Raw genomic sequence first — 27166 nt, forward strand, 5'->3', positions numbered from 1 at the left:
CTCGAATTTCGCCTTTTCTTTTGCGGCTTCGTACGGGTCAAGGAAGTTGAGCTTAGCACATCTGCCAATGCTTGCTGAAATTGGTCGCCGTTGAGTGCCACCGCGTGTTGGAAGGTCGAGTCCAGTGTCGTCTCCAATCTCGAATTCGAGGTCGACACCTTCGCAGCTTTCCCTACAGCTCCTCACCATCCCATCAACATACCTGTCATACATCATGCAGAGAGCTAGTAAGTTCTGGAAGCAAACGAAGCAATTCACGCAGTAGATCACATCACTGACCATCAGCCTGCCATTCGTGACGCAACCTCCGACCGCCGCCATCTGTCTTGCATTTCTACAATATCTTCGACCACCTCATCGCCACTGCACCACTCGACTTTCACGACTCATCGTTATGCACGCATCAGGCTTGGTCGCTCGAAGCGCCGCTCGCTCGGCAAGGAGCCTCAACAATGTTGCCAAGGTCGCCTGCGCCACCCCATCGCAGGCTCGTGGCCTTGCTACCGTCACCGACACTCCCGTTCGCTCGCACGGCGGTCTGCGTGACCAGGACCGCATCTTCCAGAACGCCTACATGCGCCACGATCACGGACTTAAGGGTGCCAAGGCACGAGGTGACTGGCACCGCACCAAGGACATTCTGCTCAAGGGTCACGACTGGATCATCTCGCAGATGAAGGAGTCCGGCATGCGTGGTCGCGGTGGTGCCGGTTTCCCATCGGGTCTCAAGTGGAGTTTCATGAACAAGCCTGGTTGGGAGAAGGACCCTCGTCCCCGCTACCTCGTCATCAATGCCGACGAGGGTGAGCCCGGTACCTGCAAGGACCGTGAGATCATGCGCGGCGACCCTCACAAGCTCATCGAGGGCTGTCTCGTCGCCGGTCGCGCCATGAACGCCAACGCCGCCTACATCTACGTTCGAGGAGAGTTCTACCTCGAAGTCGCCCACCTTCAGCACGCCATTAAGGAGGCCTACGCCGACGGTCTCATCGGCAAGAACGCCTGCGGTTCCGGTTACGACTTCGACGTCTACGTACACAAGGGTGCCGGCGCCTACATTTGCGGTGAAGAGACCGCACTCATCGAATCGCTCGAGGGCAAGCAGGGCAAGCCTCGTTTGAAGCCTCCCTTCCCCGCCGACGTCGGTGTGTTTGGTTGCCCCACCACCGTCGCCAATGTCGAGACGGTCGCTGCTGCACCCACCATCATCCGACGTGGTCCCTCGTGGTTCGCCGGCTTCGGTCGTGACAAGAACCAGGGAACCAAGCTGTTCGCCATCTCGGGACACGTCAACAACCCCTGTGTCGTGGAGGAGGAGATGTCGATCCCACTTCAGGAGCTCATCGAGCGTCACTGCGGTGGTGTCCGTGGTGGATGGGACAACCTGCTCGGTATCGTCCCCGGTGGATCGTCGGTACCCATCCTGCCCAAGCACAAGTGCGAGCAAGTCCTCATGGACTTCGACTCGCTCCGCGAGAACCAGTCCTCGCTCGGCACCGGTGCGGTCATCGTCATGGACAAGACCACCGACGTCGTCCAAGCCATCTCTCGTTTCGCCAAGTTCTACAAGCACGAGTCGTGCGGTCAATGCACGCCCTGTCGCGAGGGCACCACCTGGCTCGCCAACATGATGGAGCGCTTCGAGGAGGGTCGTGGCAACAACCGTGAGATCGACATGATCTACGAGTTGACAAAGCAGATGGAGGGCCACACCATCTGTGCGCTCGCGGACGCCGCCGCTTGGCCCATCCAGGGTCTGCTGCGTTGGTTCCGACCCGAGATCGAGGAGAGGATGAGGTTGTACCAGGAGAAGAACGGTCCCGTGCTGGTCGGTGGAAGGAGGTTGAAGGATATGGATCCGGATTACGCTTTCCCAGCCAACATGGGTACCCCGGTCTCGCCAAAGGCTCTCACTCAGTAAGGATGTTTAGATTGTGTTTCGGTCGTTAGCAATCTTTTCTCTCTTGTCTCCCTTCTTTGGCTGTGCCAGTGTGTGCGGGGGCTGACAACGCAGTCGATGGTCTGTATAATGCGCTCAGAATCAGATAAATCTTCTTGTCTGCGATCATTGTGAGCTCGAATGGCAGGCGCTTATCTCATGGTCAGGGACAGCTGTCCGCACGAGTCTTGTCGGTGTCGAAGCCTAGTCGAGGGCCGAAGGTTCCGTCGCAGGAACACGCACGAGAGATCGACAACTCATAGGTGCTTCTATTGCAGAAAAGCGTGGAGCATGCACCAATGCGTAGAACCGTCTGTGTGTGTCTTGCTTCAAGCGAGGCCAGTGGACGTGCAGCCATGCCGGTTCGCGCTGCTGCTGACGCGCTTCCGCTTTCGGCTGCAACCTAGCTCGGGGGCGGTGGCGGTGGAGAGACACTTGCGCCACGACAACCGCCCTTGCGAAATAGAGGGTGCGTGAGAGCCGGCAATGCCAGTGTGTGTGTGATCTTACAGCGTTACAGGGTACAACCTATTCAATGCAGCTGGAGTGTTACCTGATCAAAAAAGTCAAAGCCAAAAAGCGAGGCTCGGCGAATTCTTTTGTGTGTATTGGAATGAGACGGCAACGCGCGCGAGGCACAGGCGCGGCAGTGACGTAGCCTCCCTTCCTCAACCCCGCAAAATTATGCCTCCACTGGCTCCTCCCAGAGACCTGGTTACACAAGCACACACACACACACACATACTCCCTCTTCGCCGACGTAGAAGCAGTCCACGGCTGTCATTCTGCGCGTCCTCACTCAAACTCACCCTCTCTCTCTCTCTAGCCGAGATGCTGAAGGCTCGTCGAACAATAGAGCCTTGGGGGCAGCCAGCAGCGATGTGCTAATTTGGGCGTCACATGTCGAAAGTGTCGTTGTGTGTTTCTTTGATGACCTTGCCGAGGCAGACTGTGACGAATTGGAGTTGGGCGCTGGCTGACCAACACCTGTCGGCAACCTCCACGGCAAGGGATGTCTGTGCACACATAGTGGTGGGTGAGGCTCAGCTAAAAGGTTGGACGGAGCGCTGGTTCGAGGGTAGTATATAAGTTCTTTGACATGTGTTTGTAGTCCTGTCTATGTGACCATACACGTATCAAAGTCTCATCCGCTCGCTCGTACAACGCTTGCATTTCTCTCTAAGCACAAAGCACACACTACATCGCCATCGAGCATCTTGATTTCTCTCTCACCCCAATCCACCACTTGACAATGATGTCCTCAACCACGCTCCGTCTGACCCGAGCCGGACTCAGTCCCGCCGTCCGCACGCTGCACACCACACCACGCATTCTCTCCGCACGACCGGACACAGCCTCCGGATACCGCGAAGACCGCTCCCACGGACCCACCCCTGGTGCCCACCCATCACCCGAGATCAACGTCGCCCGCACACGCTCCACCGTCCGCGTCCTCGTACCCAGCGTAGCCGTCATGGCAGGTTTCATCGGCTGGTGGTTCTTCGGTCACTCCGACCGCGATCACCGAAAATCCACCATCGACGTAGGCCCCGACGGAATCAACAAGTTGAAGGGTAGCAAGGCTAGAGCCGCCCAACAGTTGAAGGATGGTGTTAGGAATGCTGATGGTAGTCTCGCCGACCCGAGTGCAAACAAAAGACAAAACTCTGTACTATAACGACTCTAAAGATTATCTGCTCAAAAGTCTTGCATCATCTACTAGCTCAATATCAACCGCTTTGCATCGTAGTCTTCCCCCTTAAGACCGCACCGAAGTTTGTGCTTCTCCACGTACCAACGGCCGTTCCAGCCTCGCAGACCACACAACAACATCGTTGGTAACCGTTTCATGAGAGTTTTCTTGCGTCTTGCAAACACCACAACATCAAAGAGAACGCCGCAAGTGGCATCAGGCCCTTCCAATCAGCTACTACCGCCCCTCCCCCTCTCCCACTCCATATCATCCTCTTCGTCATCGACAACATACACATCCGCATGATCCTGCTTCATCCTCATCTCGTGCAGCAGTAGCGTCTCCCCCTGTTGCGCCTGTTTCGCCTTGCTCGTGGCTCCTCCTGTGCTACTGCTGCTGCCGTTACCGCGCCGGGAGGTGTCTGATTCGAAAGGGCCAAATTCCTAGTGCTCGTCTCTCCTGACTTCTTGGTACAGACTTCGATCGGGCGGTCCTTCTGTTTTGCTGCCTCCGAGCATACGACCGATCCAGCGGAATGGACCGCTGGCGCCTAGCCCGAAGAAGGACTGTGCCGCTCGTCGTTCTTCGGCGGCTACGCGTGCGGCGGCTGCCCTCGCCGCACGTTCCTCTTCCGACTGCATACGGGGATGGCTCGAGATCGACCGACGTAGAGGTCGTGGCGTGAAGGGTGTATCTTGCGACCCATCTATGCTCGCACTTTGTCGAACCCTTTCCCGTCCGTCCCCTGCTTCATCGTCATCATCGTTGTCATCCTCATCCTCATCCTGAGGGACGTTAATCTCGTCCCCAAACAGCGCACCAATCTCCTCCAACGGGACACCGGACGTCTCTGGATATCCAAAGTAAACCGTCACAAACGCCAAAAGCGCGAAGAATGCAAGGATGATGTACAGCTTCCAGCCGATCTTCTCCATCAAGATCGGCGTGAGCTCTCCCACCAACCAATTGAAGGACCAGTTGGTGGCCGTCGCCAGCGAAGCGCCCTTGGCACGGAACGCCAACGGCAGGATCTCGGGAGGATACAGCCAGGGCACAGGACCCCAAGAATAACCGAACCAAGCATTGAAGACAAAGATGGAGCCGACCACGGCGTTTGGGGTGTAGTCGGCGTCGAGGTAGAGGAAGTAGCCGCAGGCTGTAAGGGCAGCGCCGCATCCGATGGCACCCGAAAGCAAGATGATGCGTCTACCCCAGAGGTCGATGAGGAACCAGGTAGGGACGGTAGCGAGGGTATACAGGATGCCGTTTACGCCGGTCATGAGAAGAGCGTCGCGTCCAATCCAGCCGGCAGATTCGAGGATCATGGGCAGATAATAGCAAACGGTGTTGATGCCGATGAGCTGTGCAAACATCTGCGCGGACATGGCGATGAGCGTGCGGTAGCGATACTGAGTGAGCATGCGCTTGTACGAGTTGTCACCCTGCTTGCGGAGGTGAAGGACGTTCTCTTTGATCTCGCGAAATTCGAGCTTTGCACGCGGCTCGTTGGGATCGCCAGCACCGTGCAGATCGGCGAGGACTCGCATGCCTTGATCGTCCATGTCCTTGTCGAGGAGCCATCGGGGTGATTCGGGAAGCAAGACGGAGCCGAAGGCCAAGGTTGCACCAATGATGACCTGCAGACTGAGCGGTAGGCGCCAAGAGAGGTCGCTCTCGATGAAGGAAGCACCGTAGTCGACCCAGACGCTGCTGGCGTAGCCGACGATGTTGCCAGTGAATTCTATGCAGGCGAGCTTGCCACGATTCTCGGCTGGAGAGATCTCGGACTGGTAAGTGGGGACGATCATGCTGAGCACACCGACGCCGAGGCCCGAGATGACACGACCGATGAGCATGGTGTCGTAGCCGGAAGTAAAGGTCTGGATGGCACCGCCGGCGGAGAAGATGACGGCGCCCCAGAAGAGGGTGTTCTTGCGGCCAAAGATATCGGCGAGTCTACCGCAAGCCAGACTTGTGACGAGTGCTCCCAATTCGAGCGAGGCGACCAGCGTGCCGATCTCGTAAGCAGTAGGATGCTTGAAGTAGGCCTTGAAGTAGGGGCTGGTGATGATACCGCTCATGACGCCTTGGTCATATCCGAAGAGAAACACGCCGAGGGAGGCAAAGCATGTGACGAAAAGCATGAGCGCATCACCCTTGATGCCCATCTTGGCGAGCGGAGAGGTGTCGTTGTCCATCGACACGCGAGGCGCTCGCACGGTGCCGTTGGAGCGAATGGAGCTGGCGGTGTTGGAGCGCTGCCGGGAGTGGCGGTGAGCCCTGGGAGTTGAGGAGCCATTCTTGTAGGTGTTTCGCTCCACCTCGCTGGACGGGCGAGTGGAAGAGCGCGACTGATTTGCCGACATACTGAGCACCTCGGGATGGTTAGTAGTCTACGGTGCGCGTACTGGATGAGCGCGCCGGCAAGAGGCAGCTGGACTCAGGAGTGCATAACAAGAGGAGCGTCGAAGAGCGAGCGCCAGCGTCGAGGAGAGGACAGGATGGTGAGTGTGGAAGGGAGTAGGCTTTGGCTTAAGGTTGACAACGCCAAGTCACAGTGTTCGGCCTTGTGACAGATGATTGTGGGGTGTCGGCTGCAGCCAGCCCGCAGCACTGCATCTCAGAATGACAGCATCACAGCTGAGAGAGAGTGCACGGTGCCTCAGCAACCAGTTGATAAGATTTTAATGCTCTAATGTTAGCTTCCTTATTGTCACAATCGACTCGAAAAGACACGGACGCGTCGGTGCTGTGCTGTGCTCTGCTGTGCTGTTGATCTCGAGCCTGTGTTGCTTTCAATGTAAGCGTGACACCGCCGTCGAGCGGAAAGTAGTGTTGGTCTCGATTGTATGCAGGTGAAGCGATCCGAGCTCCTCATACCGGCACTGTCAGAACGCCAGCAAAGAGCAGGCGCCGTCCTTGTCTGCCCACCATCACCTTCCAGGACACACGTTCGGTACTGAACATCATCTCATACCCTTGCACGATACCACCGCATACGCCGAACGGTCAAGTTCACGCGTCGTACAAGCTCAAAACCAATCGCAAGGTGGACCGTCCACCGACAGACGTAGCCTTCATCCACCCACACAGAGATGAAGTCAGCGCCTTGATCATCCTTCCGTTGAATTTCGGTCAGAACAACCTCCGTCGACACGCGGGTTCAATCGGCACGCAACATGCATAACATTCGTCCGTCGCGCGACGGGCCTGCTGCGAACCCGTCGACATCTTCGAACCGCTCCGCGGACGCATCATCTCGATCTTCAGCGTCGCCGCCCTCGTCGTCGTCATCATCGTCGCACAACATGCTGCCTCCATCACAGTCTACGCTTCGCTTTCCCTCCCAAGCCGCGTCCACCTCTAATCCATCTTCGAGCCACGCACCAACACCGCGTCATAGCATGCCACCTCCAAATCCTGCGAACCCCCCCGCCAATGGTCCCGCTCCCGTCTCCGGCCCAAGCGCAGCGAAACCATCCTCCGCACCTCCACCGGCATCGAACACGACGCTTGGCAACTATCAGCTGGGCGACTGCCTTGGTCGCGGCGCGTTCGGTTCCGTCTATCGAGGGCTCAATTACATGAACGGCGAAACCGTCGCTGTCAAGCAAATACAGCTCGGCAACATTCCCAAGGCAGAACTCGGCGAGATCATGTCCGAGATTGACCTGCTGAAGAATCTTCATCATCCCAACATTGTCAAGTACAAGGGTTCTGAAAAGACCAGAGACTACCTCTACATCATCCTCGAGTACTGCGAGAACGGCTCGCTACACCACATCTGCAAGCGCTTTGGCAAGTTTCCCGAAGGTCTCGTCAGCGTCTACATCTCTCAGGTGCTCCAAGGTCTCATCTACCTCCACGACCAGGGTGTCATCCATCGTGACATCAAGGGCGCAAACATTCTTACCACCAAAGACGGCTCCGTCAAGCTCGCCGATTTCGGTGTCGCCACCAAGACGGGCGCAATGATCGAAAACGCCGTCGTGGGTAGCCCCTACTGGATGGCTCCCGAAGTCATTGACCAAAGCGGTGCAACCACAGCAAGCGACATCTGGAGTGTTGGCTGCGTCGTTGTGGAATTGCTCGAAGGAAAGCCACCGTACCACTTTCTTGCCCCCATGCCCGCTCTCTTCCGCATCGTCCAAGACGACTGCCCGCCCCTCCCCGAAAGCGCATCGCCTGTCGTCAAGGACTTTCTTCTCCACTGCTTTCAAAAGGACGCCAACTTGCGAGTCTCGGCTCGCAAGCTTCTTCGACACCCTTGGATGGTCAGCGCTCGCAAGCAGCTCGAGCAGCTCAAGTCAGGCGGCTCTCTGCGCATAGGAGGAGGCGTCGCACTCAACACGCCCCACGAGGAAGCTGTCAAGAGCGTTAAAGAGTGGAACCAAGCCCTCAAGGAGCCGCCTAAACAGGCCCATCAGCGACTGCACGAGCCGGAGACGCTTCGAGCGCCAATGCAGCCGAGTCTGCGCCGCGTCCATGCCATCGCTGCAGAGCTCGGCACTGCAAAGCCGCTCGGTGGTCGCAAAACGCGACACACTAGCCGTCCGACATTGCCTGCCGACTTCAGCCCGCCGCCCGCCATGCCACGCAAGGAACCAGCCATGGCACCTGCTCCTCGCACCTCGTCCAAGCTGCTCAGCGCTTTGAATGAGGCCATGCCCGCGTCGTCGGCCAACGTCTCACCTGCGACAAACAGCAAGCCTCCAATTTCGCCGGCCAACGGATCTGGCTTCCGAACGCCCATTGCCGGAGCTGCGCCCGCCACCTCCCTCTTGAATCATCGTGTCAAGCTCGCAGATCTGCAGCAGCCAGAGAACGTCGATGACAACTGGGACAACGACTTTGAGGACAACATTACCACCACCAAGATTGCCGCTGCTCTCGAGAGGACAGCGTCATCCGAAGGCAAGGACGGTGCCGCACCCCAAAAAGGTGCCGTTTCCGTGGCTACCCTTGGCAAAGTCCCATCCTCTGCGTCTCCGCCTGCTGCTGCGCAAGACTCTCCCACGCCATCACCGCCTCGTCAAGGAGCTTCGGAAGCCGAATTTGATCAGCGTACCATTCGTCCAGTCGCCGCTCCACTCCTCCGCAACGCAGCTTCGTCACCTCAAGTCCGCGACTCTCCTGACGCAAGCAAGGAAAATGTCTCGCCTCTAGCCAGCTTTGCGAACGAGGATGACGGTGACGACGACTACTCCGATCTCGTCGGCGACGGGCAGGAAGATGTTCTCAACAAACGCATCCGCGATCTTCAGATGAAGAACAGCGTCGGAAAGCATCTATTCCATCCCAACGACCTCACTCGTATCGCCAATTCAGGCGCTGCTGGAAAGACAACATCCTCATACGGCGATCTGAGTCCAGTGTCCCCGTCTCGCCCATCGGACAGACGCAGGCAAGCCTCATCCGAGGCCTTGCGAAGCTCATTGGCCGCCTCCGCAAGCCGAGTACCTTCCAATCCTGCAAGTCCACAGACCACGATGCGCCTTGAGAAGGACGAAAAGTGGAAGCAGATGCGCCGTACGCTGGGTAAATACTCCGAGGATCACTCTTCCGAAGATTACTCGGACCTCTTTGGGAAAGCGGACGAGGGCGGCAACAGCAGAGACGACAGTGTCGGCAGCGGCAACACTCTTCAGCTCACCGCTCGCCTCTCAAATCGGTCGTGGCTTCGCGACGACGATGCAGACGAGGATGACCCATTTGCCGAGATCGACGAGGGTTTCAATGCAGAAGCCGACCTCGAGGCCAATGTCGCGAGAGACCAGCACGCACGCATGTGCGCTTTTGTCACCGAGTTGGTCGAGTCGCTCGACACGCGAGCTGGTGTCGACGAGCTTCTTCAGGTATGCGAGGATATCGATCAGGTCCTGACTGATATGCCCGAGATGAAGTCTCAGCTTCTCGCCTCACACGGTGCGCTGGCGCTCATACAGCTGCTCGAGGCAGCCACGGATCGCGAATTGGCTACCCGGCTGCTAGGTATCCTCAATCTCGTTATCTTTGAAGACCCGGAAGCCCAAGAGAGCCTCTGCCTCATTGGCGCCATCCCTGTCGTCATGACATTCACCACCAAAAAGTGGCCGCACGATCTTCGACTCGAGGCTGCGCACTTTGTCTTTGCCATGTGCTCGACATCGCGACTCACACTCCAATTCGTCCTCAGCTGCCGTGGACTACGCACGCTGGTCAACCTCATCGACGAGGACTACCTCGAACAGAAGGATCTCGTCTGGATCGGCGTTGGTTGTGTCAGCAGTGTTCTCGAGCTGCAGAGCCCTGCCTCGCGGAACGACTTTTGCCGCATGCTGGCACAGGAGGGACTCCTCGAGCCCCTTTCTTCCGCGCTGCAGAGCGTCATCGACGACGATCAGGACGAGTATGCTTCAGAGGCCCGCGCCAACATCCTTCAGATCCTGCTCATCTACTCGCAATCCGACAACTTCCTCAAGAAGCAGGTTGCTACGCGCAGCGTCCTTCGTCGTATCTTGCGTTCGGCATCTAGACTCGACGCCGAGTCTTTGACGCTGATGCTCAAGATCGTCAAGAATCTGTCCATGTCACCGACCATCTTGGATGAAATGCAGAACGCCAACACGATCGAGATCCTCACCAACATCCTCTCGCAGCATCATGGTGGTTCACACGGCACGGAGATGTCGAATCAGGTGCTCAACACCATGTACAACCTCTGTCGGCTGTCCAAGTCGCGCCAAGAAGAAGCTGCGCAGGCTGGCATCATTCCTCAGCTGCTGCGCGTCGCTCGCACGAATTCACCACTGCGACAGTTCGCACTCCCCATCCTGTGCGACTTTGCGCATGCAGGTAAAGCCACGCGAAAGATGTTCTGGCAGCACAAGGGTCTCAATTTCTACCTCAAGCTGCTCGAAGACCCGTACTGGCAAGTGTCTGCGCTGGAGAGCATCCTCGTCTGGCTCCAGGACGAGTCTGCACGAGTCGAAGAGGTCCTGCTGCAGCCTGCGGCGATCGAGGCGCTGCTGTACGTGTTTGCTACCAGTAAAGCCAACTCGTTTGAGAACCTGTTGGAACCCTTCGTCAAGATTTGTAGACTGTCGAGCGGCGTCGTGGCTGCCTTGGCACGCAACACGCTTTTCGTCAAGAGACTGCTCGAGCGTCTCTCGCATCCCAAGGCGGTTGTCAGACTCAACCTGCTGAGGATCACCAAGATGATGTGCGATCTAAAAGGCGACAGCCACTCGCCGCTGGTCGAGCAGCTCAAGGTGTACGACGTGGTGGAGAAGCTCAGCAGCAAGGACACTGCGGTGCTGGTCAAGGAGCTGGCGCGCGATATCCTCGGACAACGTCATCTGCAGCGGGAGGCTGGCAGGTCGGTCAGGAGGACACTGTCAGATACTCATGTGGGAGAGGGCGCGCGTGTCTCGAGCAGCCCGAGCTCGATGCCGCCGCCGCTCGGCAGCGCAGCGCTGGGTCAATTGGTGGGTATGCGAGCATCTGCTCCGTATCGACGCAAGATCTCAAATGGCACCAGTGGCGATGCGGGGGACATGTCTTCCAGCAGCGTTGCCAACTCGACCATCCACGAGCGATCCATCTCGGGCTCATTGACCGGATCATCTCCGTCGACATCGCTGGCAGGCACGCCTTCGTCCGCGCGAAGTTCGGCGATGCGCAATCTGGTCGGCAGGCTCGGTCAGCCACGTCGATCCATCACCCCGAATCGGGAGTTGATGCTGAACGCTGCCGCGTCTGGGTTCGGTTCTAGAGGTGCGTCGCCACTGATGCCCATGGATCCACTTCCGCAGGGCGAGGCAGTCCGACTGAGGCAGAACTCCCAACCGCAGATGGGCTCGTCGAGAGCTGCTGGAGACGCATCACCCGAGTCGATGTCAGCGAGCAGAGACTCTGTCGAAAAGAGGGCCGCTGTCAGCAGCCCACCGATGGGCCATCTAGGCTTGTCGCGCGCGATGAGTCCGCGCGTCAGAAGCATCTCGAACGAGATCAAGCGCGCAGCTGCTCTCGCCAATCTTGCCAATTCGGAGAATGCATCGCCTCGGAAGAGTGCTATGCACGTATCCGTCGATGCCAGTGTAACGAGGGGGAAGATGGAGGGATTTGAGGATGAGGATGACGATGGAGGAGAGGTATTCAGTGCGGATAAGGATCGGACGATGAGGCCTCCGTCGAGGAGGCCGATCCCTTCACTTCCGGCTAGTCATCGCTCGCCTTAGGATGCAGATGGACTCAAATACAAATGGAACAGCATTCGTTGGCAGTCTGCACACTTTTTCACTAGATGGTCTACGTGTGATTGGGTGTGATTGGGTGAACTTGAAGAAATTGATTGAGTGTTCTTGAAGATCAACCGACCTCGACGTTTCAATGGTGATAAGCGGGTGCATTAGGCTTGACGATCTCCCAAGCCTCCTCCACCTTGTCCACCACTTCCTTCGGCAGCTCGTCCTTCTCAAAGTCCACCAGGTTAGGTCCAATATGTTTCTGCGAGCTAGCGCCGATAATCACCGCATCTCCGTACTGCTTTTTCAGCTGCGAATGGTGCATCATCCATCTCAGCGCGATCTCCGCCAAGCTGAGCCCGTGTTTCTCGGCGACAGGACGGATGAGGTCGAGAGCTTGGAAGTAGTGATCGTTCCAGTACCTCTTTCTGTACATCTGACCTTGGGCACGTTCGGGATCGAAGCGAGATCCCTGTTCGGGTTTCGAGTCGGAGTTGGAGTGGTTTCCGACGAAGAATCCGCCTCCGAGCGGGTTGTATCCGTAGAAGGCGATGTTGTGACGACGCAAGGTGGGGAAGAGTTCGGTCTCGGCGGTGCGCATGATAGCGTTGTACAGACCCTGGTATACGGAAGGTTTGACCCAGTTGTGTTTGTTGACGATCTGCATGATGGATTCGACTTCGTCGGCTCGGTAGTTGCTGATACCGAATCTCTCGAACTTTCCTTGCTCGAAAGCGTTGTTGACAGCACCGAGCGTGATATCCAAATCGACCTCTCGATCGGGGGAATGCAGATAGAACAGATCGAACTTTTCCGTTCCCAGAGTTTTGAGACTATCGTTGATCGCTCGATCGATGTCTTCGGCTGAGAAGGTGTACTTGTCCTTGGCGGGGAAGTTCGGGTTGCGAGCACTGGGGAACGACTTGGTCGCGATCTTGAAGGAGTGGGAGGAGGAGGGGGTGGTGAGACCGAGTTGTCGAAGGTAGTCCTCGGATGTTCCGGCACCATACATGCGCGCGGTGTCGAGTTCGGTGTGCCCGTGGGAGGCAAAGATGTCGAGGATGGCACGACACTCGGAGAGATCGTGGACACGGGCCTGTTCAGCGCCAGGGGCGCCGAAGGTCATGCATCCGAAGACGATCTTGACCGCCGTCTTGGGCTGAGGAGTGGCAGCAGTGGAGGATGACATTTTGACAGGTGTTGATGCTGGGGCTGAAGGGAGTAGAGGGACAATGCGCGGGAAGGTGCTCTACTTATGACTGCTCGTCGGTGAGAGGGAGGTTTGCGGGAAGCAGTGGAGGTAAAACAGCCGCGATGTGGAGATGTCGGTGGAGGAGAGGAAGGTGGAGGAGGTCGTTGTCTGGCGATGACTGCGCCGCGGTGTGTCAATTGCCGTCGATCTGGAGGACGGCAAACACAAAGGCAAGGTCAGAATGAGCCGCCGGCTAGTCCTCCCGTATGGTCAAAGCGCTGGTGCCGTGGAGGATGACACCTTTTCGACGGCTATGCATTGACCTGTACCAGCGCGCGATATCTGACACCAGCAGACCATGACTTATGTAATCATGACTGTGGACGAATGCCTCCACCTCTGAGAATTTCAAGTCACTCAACACTGTGACTTTTTTTCTAGTGACACTCTCGATGAACCCTCCTCAACTCTGACGTCCTGCTGCTTCAACGCCAAGTAGGCATCGTATCGACAGCGGTGTTCCGAGCTCCGATACCGCAGGGAGGCGGCTGACAGCATGTCGTCGTTCAAAAGGCGGGTCAACCCAGCTTCGGGTTCCACAGCCTCCCTACCCTTACCTGCAGGTGTCAAGCCGTCTTCGTTCTCCTCACCCGTCCCACTCATCTCCACCGGCGTACCCGCTCTCGACGACCTGCTCTCTGGCGGCGGCCTCTCTTCCAGCTCCAATCTGCTTCTCATTCCAGCTACCGGCACAGCTGCACAGTCAGCAGCACAGATCGGCGCGTCAAGCTCGACAACCGCAGCATCAGCAGAGACGGATCATGCAGCTAGAGCGGCAGCAGAACCGTACGTCGAACTGCTCCTGGGGTATTCCGTAGCGCAAGGCATTGCAGCGGACCATGTGGGTGTGGTGATCGCTGAGGACGCCAAGGGGCTGGTGAACGGTCTCATGGCCAGGGCGGGAGACTTGGACGAACAGCTGTTGAAGAGGATAGGTGCCAGCTCGGCGAGTGCGAGAGTGGGGCAAGAGGAGGACGCTGTTGGGCCGTCGGAGAGTCTCAACACGGTCACAGATGATGATGAAGCTGAAGGCCCGGACGCGTCATCACCCGGAAGCACAGAGGGTAATACGGAGGGAAAGGCAAGCGCTGCACAGAGGGAAAGGGAGATGAAGATCGCTTGGAGGTATCACAGCATGAAGCAGTTCAACACCACGGTCAACGAGCCTGGCAGCAGCAGCTCGAGCTCAGAGCCGACACCTTTCTGTCAGACTTTCGACCTCAGCAGACGCATCGACACCCGCATCGTTCAGCACGCTGTCGAACAGAAGAAGCTTGAACTGGTCGATATTCCGACAGTAGCGGCGAATTTATCCAGCTCTCGAGGAATCAACTCTTACGAGGTTGCGTTCAAGCACATTGAAGCAAGTGCTCAACGATGTCGCCAGCAAGTACAGGCCGCTTCCTCCACCACCGCACCTCCCGTCCTGCGCATTGCGATCCGCGCACTCGGATCACCGGCTTGGACCGTGGCACGTGGTCAATCTCAAGAAACCGAAATCATCCGCTTCCTACATCGACTCAAGCGACTCCTTCGATCCCTATCTTTCCCCGATACTTCACTGGCCTCGACCTCACAGTCGCGCATACCAATTCCATCCATGGCAGTCATCAGCATCTCCTCGTTCCTCCTCTCCACCAGCACCTCACCGACCAACCTCCCCCACCGCATGGTGCATAGCGTCGACTCGGCCGTCTCCATGAGCGCCTTCGCCTCCTCTCCATCCCTTCGATCCGCATTCACAGCCTACACCGGAGCCTTGAAGGTGCTCAAGACGCCAGCAGTGGGGACGCTGACCAACCCATCGATCCGATCCTCCGTGCTACGGGGCATGGGAACGGGTGCTGGTGCAGGTGCAGGGGGCAAAAGCACAGCGGGTGGTGGGGAGGGCGGTGCAGGAGGAGGGGAGAACAACTTGGCGTTCAAAGTGAGGAGGAAGAGGTTGGTGATAGAGACGTTGCATTTGGATGTGGAAGGTGGGGTCAGCGAGAGGAGGACGAAGCCGCCGAAGAACGGTGAGGTTGTGGAAAAGGGGGGTAGGGGTGCGACTGCAAGCCAGTCGGAAGGATCTACGGTGGCAACAGAGGACAAGAAGCCGCAGAAGACGATAGCGGGTGCGACAGGCGGCTCGTCGTTTGTTCGAAGGCAGCCAAGTGCCTCTGACCCGCCAACAGCGACAGGGTCGACGTCAGGCCCGGCAGCAACAACGCCGAAAAAGTTTGGCGGATTGTCGTCGCTACGACAGCGTGGTCTGGCTGCTGCTGCCGCAGCCACAGGTGCTCAGACCGGACAGCCCGGTCCCACGCAAAAAGAGTACTCGGTAGAAATCGATTCACAAGCTCAGCACCACGGACACTCCCATAGCCACAAACCAAAGACCGCCGGTCCAGCCATCAACAGAGCCGCTAATGCACGAGCAGAGGATCTCGAATTCTAGGTCCATTCTCAATACAAAACGTCAGTCTCAGACAAGTGTGACCAGCCGACACAAATGCAGTATTCGCACCAAATCGCTTTCGCGTTTCAATATGGTGACACCTGGATTGCAGTGACTCACGTTTGGGCTTGCACTAAGTCAACTTCGCGGATTGGACGTCTCAATTGCATGGTTTGCAGCTTCGAATGCACGCACAGTCATGATTCTACACCAATTGAGACGTCCAACGCGCGAAGTTGACTGAGTGCAAGCCCAAACGTGAGTCACTGCAATACGGGTGTCACCATGTTGAGACGCGAAAGAGAGTTAGTGCATCCTCAGAAGCAATCGCACAGCAGTATATGAAAGAAGTGAAGGTTTATTTCATTCCTTAATATGTGGGAAGTGGGGAAAAGAAAACGACGAGAAATGACGTTTGTTCTACATGCTAGAAGTGGGCTGGGGCAAGTTAGCCGAACCGACGCTAGCGAGCGAAGGAGCAACGCTCTGGGAAGCGGTCTGACTAGCCGACTCGGTCGAGACGATCGAATCGCTACCGCTGGCCGTTGCGGAGGGCGTAGCGGCCGAGTCGGTAGGGGCACCGGTAGGAGCGGCTGAGTCGGTGGAAGCACCAGTAGGAGCGGCACCACCGGCGGCGCTACCGCTTGCGGTAGCACTGGCCGCCGAGGACGAAGAAGAGCCAGACGACGCAGCGGTAGCCTCAGGCGCCTGAGCCAGGGGGATGTTGACGTATCCAACCGCGGGACCAGCGAGAGTGTTGTCATCCGTAACAGTGCTGTTGGACGTGGTGACGACAGCGTACATCTGACCACCGGTGAGGTTGCTAGGCAGAGTCACCTGGGAAGAGTTGCCCTCGAGAGGGAAGAACTGCGGTCCGGTGACACCCTGGATGATGGCGAGGTAGGTGCTGTTGCTTCCAGAGCCGGAAGAGGTGGAGTTGCTGGAGTCGTACGAGACGGTCACCTGCTGACCAGGGGTGAAGGATCCGTTAGCTGCGCCACCGGTGAGCGAGAGGGTGGGGAAGGCGGTGAGGGGCAGAGTGGCGTTGTCAGGGCACGAGGCGATGAAAGGTGCTGCCAGGGAGTACACCTGCTTGAAGTCAAGAGGTGTAGAGAAGGCACTGGGAATGGCATTTCCACCATCATTTGTCTGACCAATGATATAACTTTGGTGCTGACCCTCTACGACAAGGATTGAGCCAGCTGCCTCGAGGTAAGCCTTCTCAGTGATGTTCTGAGCGGCGCCGAGGTATGCCGACACTCCAACTCCCTCGAGAACACGAGCGGTGGTGAGGAAGCTGGCAACATCAGTGACAGAGCTGAAGTTGTAGGTGCAGGCCGGGACCGACTGGTTGCCAAGAGCCTCGGTAAGGAAGGCAACGTGGGACGCCTCATCTAGGCCGATGGCGTAGATTCGGTTTCGAGTGGAAGCATTGTAGCCAGCATTCTCAAAGTCGGAGGTGGAGAGGTTAGAGAGCGACTGATTGTAGAAGGCTGCTTCGAGGTGCTCGAGCGTGAGCGCGTACTGGAGGATCTGCGTGTCATTGAAGGTGGTGGTAGCGGCGCCTGTCGCGGTGGGGGTGGCGGCCGAAGAGGTGGTGGAAGCGGAGGCGGAATCGCTCGATGCAGTAGGCGTGTTGCTGGGGCCGGCGAGGATAGAGGAGACAGCTGAAGGGGTAGGAAGTCCTCCAACCGACGAGCTTGGGTCCTGACGGCGCAGGAGGGGCGATGCCGAGGCAGACGAGGCTGCTGCAATAGCGAGAACAAACGACGAGCTGAGCTTCATTTTGAACGAGGGGACGAGGTGGTGGTTGTGGAACAAGATGCATACACGACGATTGGTTATATACTCTCGGGCGTACACATCCCCGCATGCGCAGGACTGGCAGCCAGAGCGGAGGGTCTAGAAGAATCCAGAGGTTTGCAAAGCCCGGGGATAATGGCACAGACATCATTGTGCACATCAGGACTGAATCCGGAGGAGAGAGCAGTGTTTGACAGGCCGCTGAGTTCCAAATGCTGAGTCCGGGTTGTCACGAGGGGATACGCGGACACAGCCTTCTCAGCGTTCTACGGCAAGAAGTTTCAGGGATTAGGCAACGACCACGCTGCTGGTCGGCAGGCCGGTGAGCGTCATTGCGGCGCGCGTGCATTCTGGGGTGCATACCCCCGTCGACGGACGAAATGACGAGCTTCACGTCCAGACCGGTGCCTTAGCCAACGTCACGGCACGAAACCGAGGTTGGCATGTGGAAACGACCTCGATGATCGACTGTAGCACAGCCGATGATTTGCGTTCTGTCTCTTTCAGGCAAGCTTCCTGGACCATCACGCTCCAGACAGGGACGAGCGGTGAGCAACTGGAGTCGAAACTTTGCGCAATTGACATTTGCCCCGACTGGGTTACATCTGAGACACCCCGGCCCGTGCAAGCTTGCCGACGAAGTCTTCCGGTTGCTCAACAGAGTCGTGTGAACTCAAAGGGGCAGCCACGCCCGTCATCCACACTGTCTTGCGCCGCGGAGAGACAGGCTTGACGATGCTGGCCTCGGCAATGCAGCCTGACGAGGGGCGGTGCGGCGACTGTTGCCTGCTCCGCGAAGAAAGGCTCGAATTTGAAACGTCAAATACGGCAAGATTAAATGAGATTGACGTCATGCTGTGTGGTGTGGCCATGCGACGACTCGTGCGATAATTATTTGTGGCTGTTAGGGTCAAAGAAAATCAGCCAGATCGAACTTGAGATCACACATCTCCCGATTCCATGCTTCTGCCTTGTGGTCTATCAGATCAGACCATACATCTTGCTTTCAAAACTATCCATCGACATCTGCGGCCATAGAGCTGTGAAAGCACCGCATCCCGTCCGATCTGCGAAGTTAAGCACAGCATCGCCTAGTCAGTACTGCGGTGGGGGACCACGCGGGAATCCTAGGTGCTGCAGTTCTTTTTTCTTCGTTTTTATGCCCTTCTTTGCTGTCTGCGGCTTTTAGCCGATGGTAGCCGTGTGGACTGCAGATACGCCCGCTGCTTAGCGTGTAGACGAGACGAGAAGGTGAGATCTGTGGTACCTGCGTCTTGCACTGAACGTACCTGAAGGGTAGTATCCTGATGTACTTGCTGCAAAGCGTCTCTTTCTGATTCCGACCCATCGTCACGTGGTCTATCGGATTTGGAAGGAGGAGGTCGGCATCTCGTTGGAACAATGGACTATTTCCGACAGGAGCTGGTAGCAACTCGGTCTCGCACTGTATTATTCTGCCGCGAGAGGATGCCTGTCTTGAATGAACAGATTGATGCGTCGAGCTGTTTTATCGCACGACCGTAAGCAAGATGCATTGAATAGGGAGTGTGACCAAGCTTGCTTGTGATCGGTAGCGCCCACATCGAAGGAAACGCTGGTATCGCGGGATGACTCAACGCCAAGCGGGAAGACTGTCTGAATTTCTGCGGTGTTGTCGGCGCCGACGAGCGCCGGTCAACTTTTGTGCCGATCGGAATTAGGGCAGCCGCCACAATCACCCTACCCTTCGCGCGGCCACATGATCTGTCCCTGTCAAGTCCACCTTGACCGCGGATCTTCCCATTCAAGCTGCCCGCGAACATAATCCCGACCCATGGCGATCAGAGCCAGTCGCTGCCGTTCTTCAATCCGATTATCTGTAAGCGCGATTGATTTGTGCCATCTCAAGAAGGAAAGAGAGACCATGTGATTGGCCGACGATGGATCCCGTAAGGTTTGCTGTTTGCTGCGAGCGGCCAGAGACCCTGCATTTGAACCGAAACTTTTACGATAACAAAGAGATAACGTCTTCCCGAGATGGCATTGAATGAACTGCAATCCAAGATTCATGGAAAAGACGGTCAAGAGTCGAAAAAGGCTCGTGACTCGGATGCTGTCGGCGAAGAACGCCGCCATGGTGAAGTTACGTTCCTGATCATTGCTTGACGTACAAGTTGAGTCGATTGATTGACAGCCGCTCTGATTGGTTTGCCCGCAGCGTGATCACTTGAGACGCTCGAGCTGTCAAGACCTTAATTTGAGCTTGTCTGAACGATTTTTCGTGGCTTTTTTTGGGCGAGTGGCGGACCGGCTGGTGCGGTTGCGGTTCAACGTCGTATCCGAGTTTCGGTCATGTTGAGCGTCGAGGGTCGAACCTTGATTTGCATGCATGCTCATCTCGTGCCACCCTTCCAACAATGGACCCTGGACCATGCGACAGTAGCTAGCGGCATGCGCCACCTCGCCTGACCCCTTCAAAGACTCTCGATTGCACAGGCTACTCTTGTTCTCGCTAATCGCAAAACGAGCCTTTGCTCGAGAGATAGTCGGTCTTTACCCCGCAAAAGGACAGAAGAGACCTATCTCCTATCAGTCTCGCTCCTTCACAAAGATACCGACCGCAGTCCGAAGTCTCCCTTGCCTTGCCCTTCATTCCCAAGGTCCTTCACCCGACTCCCATCTCCTGGATACGGGTTCCGTTCGATCCTGATTGTCGGTCAACAGAAAGGCTACCCACCGGGCATCATACGGAAACCAGTGGCGTGGGATATTCGAGCTTGCCCTCTTCATTTCTGACAAGGCGCTTCGGTTGTTATCGAGCGTCGCAACGCAAGTCATCCCACAAACGGACAAGCCCGCTGTTGTGGTCGCATTGCACCTGCATCCCGTGTACGTCTTCGCGCATCCGGGCGCTGCTCCTCGTTTGCCGACAGTCGGTCGTACACGACCTTCATTCGCTTATAAGTAGTTCCGCGTTCCTTTTGGGCCTCCTCCATTGTCCGGCATCGACCCCCTCCCACCTCGTCCATCTGCTTGGTCCTTCTCCTCCACTGCTGTCACTGCATCAATCCATCGACGCGTCTACGCCCACATTTACCGAAACACCGGCCACCACCGTGCCACCCGAGATCGAAGATCCACTGGTGCCCCCACGACATCTCCTCTCGGCCTCGCTAGCCTGATCTTGCCACCATGGGCGTCCTTCATCAAGCCCGTGTCTTCCTCTGGGGCGAGAAACCCGCCACCAAGCTCGAACAGCGTCTTCTCCTCAAGATCGACCTCGTTGTGATGACCTTCTGCACGCTCCTCTTCCTCTCCAACTACCTCAACCGCGCCAACTTCGCCAACGCCTACCTCACCGGTATGAAGGAGGACCTCAAGTTCCACGGCAAACAGTTCAACCAGGTTCAGTCCATCTTCACCGCCGGCTACATCATCGGTCTTGCGCCCAACAACCTCATCCTTCAGGTGGTACCACCACGATTCTGGTTGCCCTTCTGCGGTGCGATGTGGGGCATCTTGTCGGCGTGTTTGGCGGCAGCCAAGACGCCGGAACAGGTGATGGCGATTCGATTCTTGCAGGCACTGTTTGAGTCGTCTACCTTCACCGGTTGTCACTGGATCCTGGGGTCGTGGTACAAGGAGGAGGAGTTGGGCAAGAGGTCCGGTATCTTTTCGACCTTTGCTCAGATGGGTTCTCTGTGGTCCGGTGTGATGCAAGGCAGGATCAGTCAGACGATGAATGGTCATCTCGGCCTCAAGAGCTACCAGTGGTTGTTCATCATCGACTTCGCCCTAGCCATCCCCATCGCCCTCTTCGGCTTTCTCCTCTTCCCCGACACACCCAGGAAGACGAAAGCGTGGTTCCTGAACGAAGAGGAACGTCAGTGCGCCGTGGAGAGGTTACCGCAGCACGAACCGACCAAGATGTCGTGGGATCTGCTCAAGAGGGTCTTCGGGAGGTGGCACGTGTACATGTTTGGAATGTTGTTCGGATTCGGAAGCATGTTGGAATCGGCAGGCATCAACAGCGTGATGGGATTCTGGTTCAAATCGATGAAGTTCAGCAAGGCTCAGATCAACTACTATCCGTTGAGTCTGATCAGCATCGCCATCGCGCTGACGCTCGTCGCCGCGTACACGACGGACTACGTAGGTAGCAGATGGTGGGTCAATCCGGTGATGGGTGTCATCGTCAGCGTCAGCTCGATCATGCTTTTGGTGTGGGACATTCCTTACGGCGCCAAGTTCTTCGCCTTTGCGATCCAGGGCGCGGGCTACATGGGTCAAGCGACCAACTTTGCCTGGGCAAACATCGCCTGCATGGAGGACGAACAGGAGAGAGCGATGGTCCTGGCTGCCATGAACGTCTTTTCCAATGTGGTCAACTCCTGGTGGAACTTTACCTTTTGGGCAGCAACCGATGCTCCCAGGTATACAAAAGGTTGGATCAGCATGTTTCCCCTGTCGGTCTTTGTTACCGTGATTGCGTTGGGCATCGTCTATTTGGAGAGGAGGGACAGGAGGAGGAAGCTCGGCATGTATCCCAACGGAGAGGAGCAGGAGGTCCAGGGTCATGTGGTGACGTTGCCGGCGGAAAAGGGGACTGTCGACGTCGACGACTCCTCGTCAGATGGCAAAGGAAAGCCCTGATTGAAGGGAGGCTGTTCTTGCTCAGTGCTTGTTTGTAGATGCTTGCTTCGTTTTCAGTGGTCATGTATTCGTTGTTGTGGCTCTTGATGACCTTTGGTGGTGATGGCTAAAGCGTGCAACCGAGAAAAGATAAGGTGTGGTTCAATTCCATCCGAGATGCATGACACGCAATCTTCACAAGCTTGCTCGTCGCTTCACCACGAGACGAATGAATCTGGCGGCTCAGTCTCAACCTAAAAGGTACACTCGAATCGGCCTTCAGCAGAAAAATGATGCATGCAGTGAAAAGGCCACGTCTATGCGACTGTTTAACGGTAACAAATGAGCAATAGAGCCAACAGCTTTCACCCGCATCAGCGCTTCCTCTCCTTACTAAACTTGTACAGCTTCTTGGGCTTCACCTTCTCCCCCTCCTCATCCTCATCATCCGTATCCTGCAACGCCAACCCATTGCTCGTCATCTTGCCCTTCATCACTGCATCCGTCAGACTCTCCTTCTTCTTGGCCTTGACCACCCTACTGCTTCCACCTTTGTGCGTCATCAACGCCCTTACGAGGTTCAACTTTTCGGCAGCAAGTTGAAGCTGATCGAGACGCGAGTATCTGGATGCAAGCTCGGTGGTGAGGTAGCCAAGATGTTTGTTGCCCTTTTTCAGCGATGATGATGATGATGATGGGGATGATGTTGTAGGTGTTGTGAGATCGTCTTCGATGTCAGAGGCGTCAGATGGGAGGTCATCGATCCAAGATCTGTCGAGACCTTCGTCGATGTGGTCTGATGGCAAGGTCGAGCTGCTCGCCGAAGCTGACTGATATGACCGTAATGCATCAGCATCGTCTAGCCAGACCGTCTTCTTCCCTTGTGCACCGATCAATCCACTGCCCTGTCTCTTGGGCCCCTTCTTGGAACCTTCCTCCAGCAAGCCTGCTCTCTGCAATGTCGCCCGCCTGTTGTCCTTCTCGTCCAACCACTCGCTCTTCAATCCAGCCACGCTCGGGGCGATCCTCTCCACCAACCCCTTGATCCTCTTCTTCTCCGCAATGATCTGACCCCTCACATACCCCACGTCCTGCGTCTTCAGCAGCGCCACAACATCATTGTCCAACTGTTCGCTCGGTCGTGCGTGTTGATGGACGCCGTTTCGTGTGGAAGAGTTGATCATGCCAAAGTAGAATTCATCCTTGTTGCGCATAGCTGCTTTTTCGGAGAGGCGCTTGAGCATGTCGCGCTTCTTGTGGTGATCCTTGGCTCGCAGTACATAGTCCTTGTGCTTCTCGAGCAAGCCCAGCTTGGCTCGACCGACGGGTTGAGATCGCTCTTTGTGGTTGCGCCGTTGTACGGCATTGCGCCATGAGGAACCTTCCATGATGGACAGATTATGGTTGGGGGAGTGAGAAGGAAAGAGTGTAGATTGACGTGAAGGTTGAGTAGCTCGACGAAAGTGCCTCAGGTTCGACCTGTGGCGCAGGTGTTATCAATCTGTCGCTCCTGTAGAGGAAGGCTATCGTAAATGCGGTGGGGGGCGGTCGAAAGAGGTCGATGCTGGGGTATGAACGAAGGTGGATGCTGGCGGTCAAGAAGGTGAAGTCGCCTCGGGAACTGCGCATGCCGAGGCGAAATGTCAAACCTTCCAACGCCGCCCACTCTGCCTCTACCGAGCCAAAAATTTCCCAATGCACGTGACCGGACCCTGGATTGCGAATTTCTTTCCTACCTAGACTTGGCCGCCCTAACATAGCAGATTAACTTTGTCGCTCGCCTTTCTTCTCAGCCTCCGTTTCACTGTGCATCGACTCAATCGCACACACAACACTTGGGCCTCGAATGTCTGCACTGGTGGTAGATTGCTACTTGATTGAAGGTTGAGCTAGAGGTCCTTGCCCACTGTATACTGACTCAAATCAGTATCAGGCTCCAACTGACCGTTCTTCTCATTCCTCCTGGCACTGAAGAACGTATAGCTCAACACCACATCGTCCACGCCCTTTGTGGTCGGGTCGTCCAACACGTCCGCGTCAATGAAGAAGAACACGGGAAGATCCACCTCCTCCCCCGCAAGCAGCTTCTGCTCTTCGAAGCAGAAACATTCGACTTTGGCAAAGTACGGAGCGATCCTGTCTGGAGAGACGTTGTACGTGGCGATGCCGATGATGTCCTTGTCCGACTTGTTTTTGGCCGTGTAGAATGCGAGGGCCGTTTCACCGGGCAGGACGTGGATCTCCTTTTGAACGGGTGTGAAGGACCACGGGATGGCATCGGAGGCGTCGGCGTTGAAGGTGACGCGAATGCGTTTGGTGGGTGCGTTGGTGGAGGGGTCGAGATATGCGGGGATCAGGCGAGATGGGGCGAATCGCTCGGGGTCGGTAATGGGCGTTCCAGAGAAACCGGTTGCGGAGCAAAAAGCGCGGTAGAGTGGGACGGCAGCGTAGCTGAAACCCAGAGTGAAGACCATGAGTGCGGCCGAGTACATCATCAAGGACTGATTGCGTCGTTTGTACGATTCTCGTTGCCGACGCTGAAATTCTTCGGTAAGGGCTGTGGCTCGCGAGTTGGGTGTGGTGCCTCCTGATGGTGGCGGCGAGGACGAGGCGAATCTAGCTGATACGTGTGATCTCAGCGAGTTCGCTCTCCCAGAAATCGCCGAAAGACGCCCAGCAGCCATCGACGGTCTGCTAGCCTCCATGGCCCACGTATGCGCCATTCGCAACAGTGGCGAACCCCGCTGGATGCCCATGGGGCTGCGTCTGGCGCAGTGTAGCGCCGAGAGCCCCATAGACGATGTGGTCGCTCCGAAAGTACCGGCTCTCGAGACTGTCGGTCCTATCATCTTGTGTATTATTCGTTTCCGTAGTTGGAGTTTTGTTGAGGACGGGTGATGGCGAAGGTCAAGAAGAAGGGTTCATGTCGGCAAAGAAATTACGCAACCATAAATTCGCCGCGAATCCTAATTGCCGATATCCGATTGTAAAGGCTTCGGATGTAACATTTCCAAATTGCGCAAACGTCGCTGCCTGGAAGAAATGCGGCTGCCCACGGACCAACGTCTAGACCCTGCTTCTCTCTCCACCTTTGATCCTGACCGACCACGACCTGCCTCACCATCGTCCGACGTCTACGGTCGCTAGTGTGTACAACAATGCCGACAGCAAAGCGGAAAGCATCCGCGTCTCCAGCTGCCTCCGAAAACAACGACGATCCAGCAGAGCTCGAGATCGACCAGCCGCTCGACGATGACCTAGGCGAAGCAGGTCCATCGTCACCACACAAACGCGCCCACGTACCTCCCTCGTCATCTCTCCCAACCCTACAGAGCGATCTTTCACATCTGCCACTCGACATTCTCGAACCTCTATTGCCGCTGCAGAAACGACGCTGCCTCGGCACGCTCGTCGGTAGCCTGCCACCGGTGCCTGCGGAGCCAAGTCAGCCAATAGCGTCCACCTCGACACTTGCAGCGGACGAGGACGAGGATGCTGCTGTGTTCACCGATCAAACTCGCTCAAAAGATGTGGATGAGAGTGCGAGACTGCAAGCAGGCGCGTGCGTGGGGCTGGAGGAGGAGTGGCATACATTACACGGTATGCTGTACGCCACGGTCAAGGCGCAGGAGAGCAACAGCTGCTTGCTCATCGGTGCTTCAGGTTCCGGCAAGTCCTTGCTCGTCGACTCGGTTCTTGAGTCGATCCGCAACACCGATGATAGTGGTGCTTCCGAGGACAGACCTTACTATCACGTCCACCTCGCAGGGACAGTGCAGATCAACGATAGGTCAGCCATGAAGGAGATGGCGCAACAGCTTATTTTGCAGGGCGCATTCACAGAGGAAGATGTTGGCGACGCTATCGATTCGCCAAATATGGATGACGAAGATGAAGACGGCGTGCAGTCGCGTATGGCACCGGCTGGTGATCATGTTTTTGGCGGCGACGCAGAAGACGAAGATGAAGACGAAGCAGCACAACTCGCTGCGGCTGCTGCTGCAGCGGACGAACAGGTCGAGATCCAAGACGAGCTCGCCGGTGCCATTCTATCCTCTCTCAATAACATCATCGCGCATATCATCGCGCTCCTCTCCAACACCTCGTCCACTTCATCGTCCAACGACAACTCGAATCCAAAGGCAGGCAGGAAACCCCTCATTATCACACTCGACGACTTTGATCTGTTCACCGCTCGACCCCGGCAAGCTATGCTGTACTGCCTGTTGGACGCGGTGCAGGCGGCATCGTACGGTGCAGGGCTGGCCGTCGTCGGGCTGACGAGTCGAGTAGATACGGTGGATCTGCTGGAAAAGAGGGTCAAGAGTCGCTTCTCCCATCGGATCTTGCACGTTCGACCACCGGCGACGTACGAGATCATTGAAACGATCGTACGCAATGCTCTGGCACCACTGAATTCCGGCTCGAAAGCATTGGCTTCGATCCCACCGGGACATGTCGAGACTTTTGTGCGGGCATGGCGAGCTGACTTCGATCGACTCTTCTCCCACCAGCACTTTCGAGATGTCCTTCGCGGCATCTACGAGCTATCCAACGACATCCGTATGATCTACCGCATCCTCATCCCGACCATCTCCTCCCTCACCCTCCTCTCCCCCTCCATCGATCTTTCCACACTCCTGTCCACCGCGGCGAACGAAGTCTCCGACGGAATCATCCACATCCTTCGCGATCTCACCGAACCCGAACTCGCCCTCCTGATCGCCATAAAACATCTCCAGACACGCGATCGACAGATCTTCAACTTCGAAATGTGTTACGATGAACTTCGACGCTTCGCCTCTCGAGACGCTAGAGAACGTCAAGCCGCCTCTTCTTCCGCCGAAGGTGGCACTGCAGGTGGGGGAGTTGCTGTTTCAACGCCATTTTTTGCGGATCGAAAGATCGCCTTGATGTCGTTTCACTCGTTGTTGAGTTTGGAAATCGTGTTGCCGGAGAACTGGGTTTCGACCCTGACGATCAGCAATCCGGTGGCGAAACCGAGCGCTGCGCCAGGTGCGGTGGGCAGGTCCAACCAGAGTACCATCAGGAAGGAGTTTTGGAAGGTCAGATGCATTCTACCCCCTCAAGTCATCGTCAGTGCTGTCAAGGATAGGCAGAGACAGGTCGCCGTCAGTTCGAGTCTCGTCAAATGGGCTACTAGTCATGGCTAAGCAAGAACGCGATATGGATCGCGGTTTTGCGA

The 27166-nt window shown here is 56.6% G+C and overlaps 11 protein-coding genes and 1 non-coding gene across 12 annotated transcripts; 7 read left to right on the forward strand and 5 right to left on the reverse strand.

Annotated features, from left to right (window-relative positions):
* Window positions 1-394: 394 nt before the first annotated feature.
* PHSY_007080 (potential mitochondrial Complex I, NUBM_51kd subunit) lies at window positions 395-1921 on the forward strand (the record flags this gene model as incomplete). Its single annotated transcript, XM_012337675.1, has 1 exon — window positions 395-1921. One exon carries the CDS (start codon window positions 395-397, stop codon window positions 1919-1921), a length of 1527 nt encoding a protein of 508 aa, XP_012193065.1.
* Window positions 1922-2230: 309 nt separating this feature from the next.
* PHSY_007081 (hypothetical protein) lies at window positions 2231-3617 on the forward strand (the record flags this gene model as incomplete). Its single annotated transcript, XM_012337676.1, has 2 exons — window positions 2231-2408; window positions 3124-3617. The coding sequence occupies 2 exons, from the start codon at window positions 2231-2233 to the stop codon at window positions 3615-3617; spliced, it is 672 nt and encodes a 223-aa protein (XP_012193066.1).
* A 458-nt stretch (window positions 3618-4075) lies between these two features.
* On the reverse strand, window positions 4076-5998 carry PHSY_007082 (monosaccharide transporter; the record flags this gene model as incomplete). The annotated part of the gene is made up of 1 exon (XM_012337677.1): window positions 4076-5998. One exon carries the CDS (start codon window positions 5996-5998, stop codon window positions 4076-4078), a length of 1923 nt encoding a protein of 640 aa, XP_012193067.1.
* An 813-nt stretch (window positions 5999-6811) lies between these two features.
* Window positions 6812-11851, forward strand: PHSY_007083 (STE/STE11/cdc15 protein kinase; the record flags this gene model as incomplete). Its single annotated transcript, XM_012337678.1, has 1 exon — window positions 6812-11851. The coding sequence occupies one exon, from the start codon at window positions 6812-6814 to the stop codon at window positions 11849-11851; it is 5040 nt and encodes a 1679-aa protein (XP_012193068.1).
* A 148-nt stretch (window positions 11852-11999) lies between these two features.
* PHSY_007084 (hypothetical protein) lies at window positions 12000-12983 on the reverse strand (the record flags this gene model as incomplete). The annotated part of the gene is made up of 1 exon (XM_012337679.1): window positions 12000-12983. One exon carries the CDS (start codon window positions 12981-12983, stop codon window positions 12000-12002), a length of 984 nt encoding a protein of 327 aa, XP_012193069.1.
* Window positions 12984-13605: 622 nt separating this feature from the next.
* PHSY_007085 (hypothetical protein) lies at window positions 13606-15546 on the forward strand (the record flags this gene model as incomplete). The annotated part of the gene is made up of 1 exon (XM_012337680.1): window positions 13606-15546. One exon carries the CDS (start codon window positions 13606-13608, stop codon window positions 15544-15546), a length of 1941 nt encoding a protein of 646 aa, XP_012193070.1.
* Window positions 15547-15966: 420 nt separating this feature from the next.
* On the reverse strand, window positions 15967-17331 carry PHSY_007086 (hypothetical protein; the record flags this gene model as incomplete). The annotated part of the gene is made up of 1 exon (XM_012337681.1): window positions 15967-17331. One exon carries the CDS (start codon window positions 17329-17331, stop codon window positions 15967-15969), a length of 1365 nt encoding a protein of 454 aa, XP_012193071.1.
* Window positions 17332-17809: 478 nt separating this feature from the next.
* PHSY_007087 (pantothenate transporter liz1) lies at window positions 17810-21981 on the forward strand (the record flags this gene model as incomplete). The annotated part of the gene is made up of 3 exons (XM_012337682.1): window positions 17810-17897; window positions 18539-18600; window positions 20506-21981. The coding sequence occupies 3 exons, from the start codon at window positions 17810-17812 to the stop codon at window positions 21979-21981; spliced, it is 1626 nt and encodes a 541-aa protein (XP_012193072.1).
* Window positions 18378-18492, forward strand: PHSY_007547. The gene has a single exon (XR_001099846.1). It is a non-coding gene; the product is annotated as a 5S ribosomal RNA (ribosomal RNA).
* Window positions 21982-22334: 353 nt separating the features above from the next.
* On the reverse strand, window positions 22335-23348 carry PHSY_007088 (nucleolar protein; the record flags this gene model as incomplete). The annotated part of the gene is made up of 1 exon (XM_012337683.1): window positions 22335-23348. One exon carries the CDS (start codon window positions 23346-23348, stop codon window positions 22335-22337), a length of 1014 nt encoding a protein of 337 aa, XP_012193073.1.
* Window positions 23349-23849: 501 nt separating this feature from the next.
* Window positions 23850-24755, reverse strand: PHSY_007089 (cytochrome c oxidase assembly protein COX11; the record flags this gene model as incomplete). Its single annotated transcript, XM_012337684.1, has 1 exon — window positions 23850-24755. The coding sequence occupies one exon, from the start codon at window positions 24753-24755 to the stop codon at window positions 23850-23852; it is 906 nt and encodes a 301-aa protein (XP_012193074.1).
* Window positions 24756-25118: 363 nt separating this feature from the next.
* On the forward strand, window positions 25119-27134 carry PHSY_007090 (hypothetical protein; the record flags this gene model as incomplete). Its single annotated transcript, XM_012337685.1, has 1 exon — window positions 25119-27134. The coding sequence occupies one exon, from the start codon at window positions 25119-25121 to the stop codon at window positions 27132-27134; it is 2016 nt and encodes a 671-aa protein (XP_012193075.1).
* Between the last annotated feature and the right edge of the window lie 32 nt (window positions 27135-27166).

The sequence above is a fragment of the Pseudozyma hubeiensis genome, assembly GCF_000403515.1.
Source record: "Pseudozyma hubeiensis SY62 DNA, scaffold: PHS68, whole genome shotgun sequence".
NCBI classification, from domain to species: domain Eukaryota; kingdom Fungi; phylum Basidiomycota; class Ustilaginomycetes; order Ustilaginales; family Ustilaginaceae; genus Pseudozyma; species Pseudozyma hubeiensis.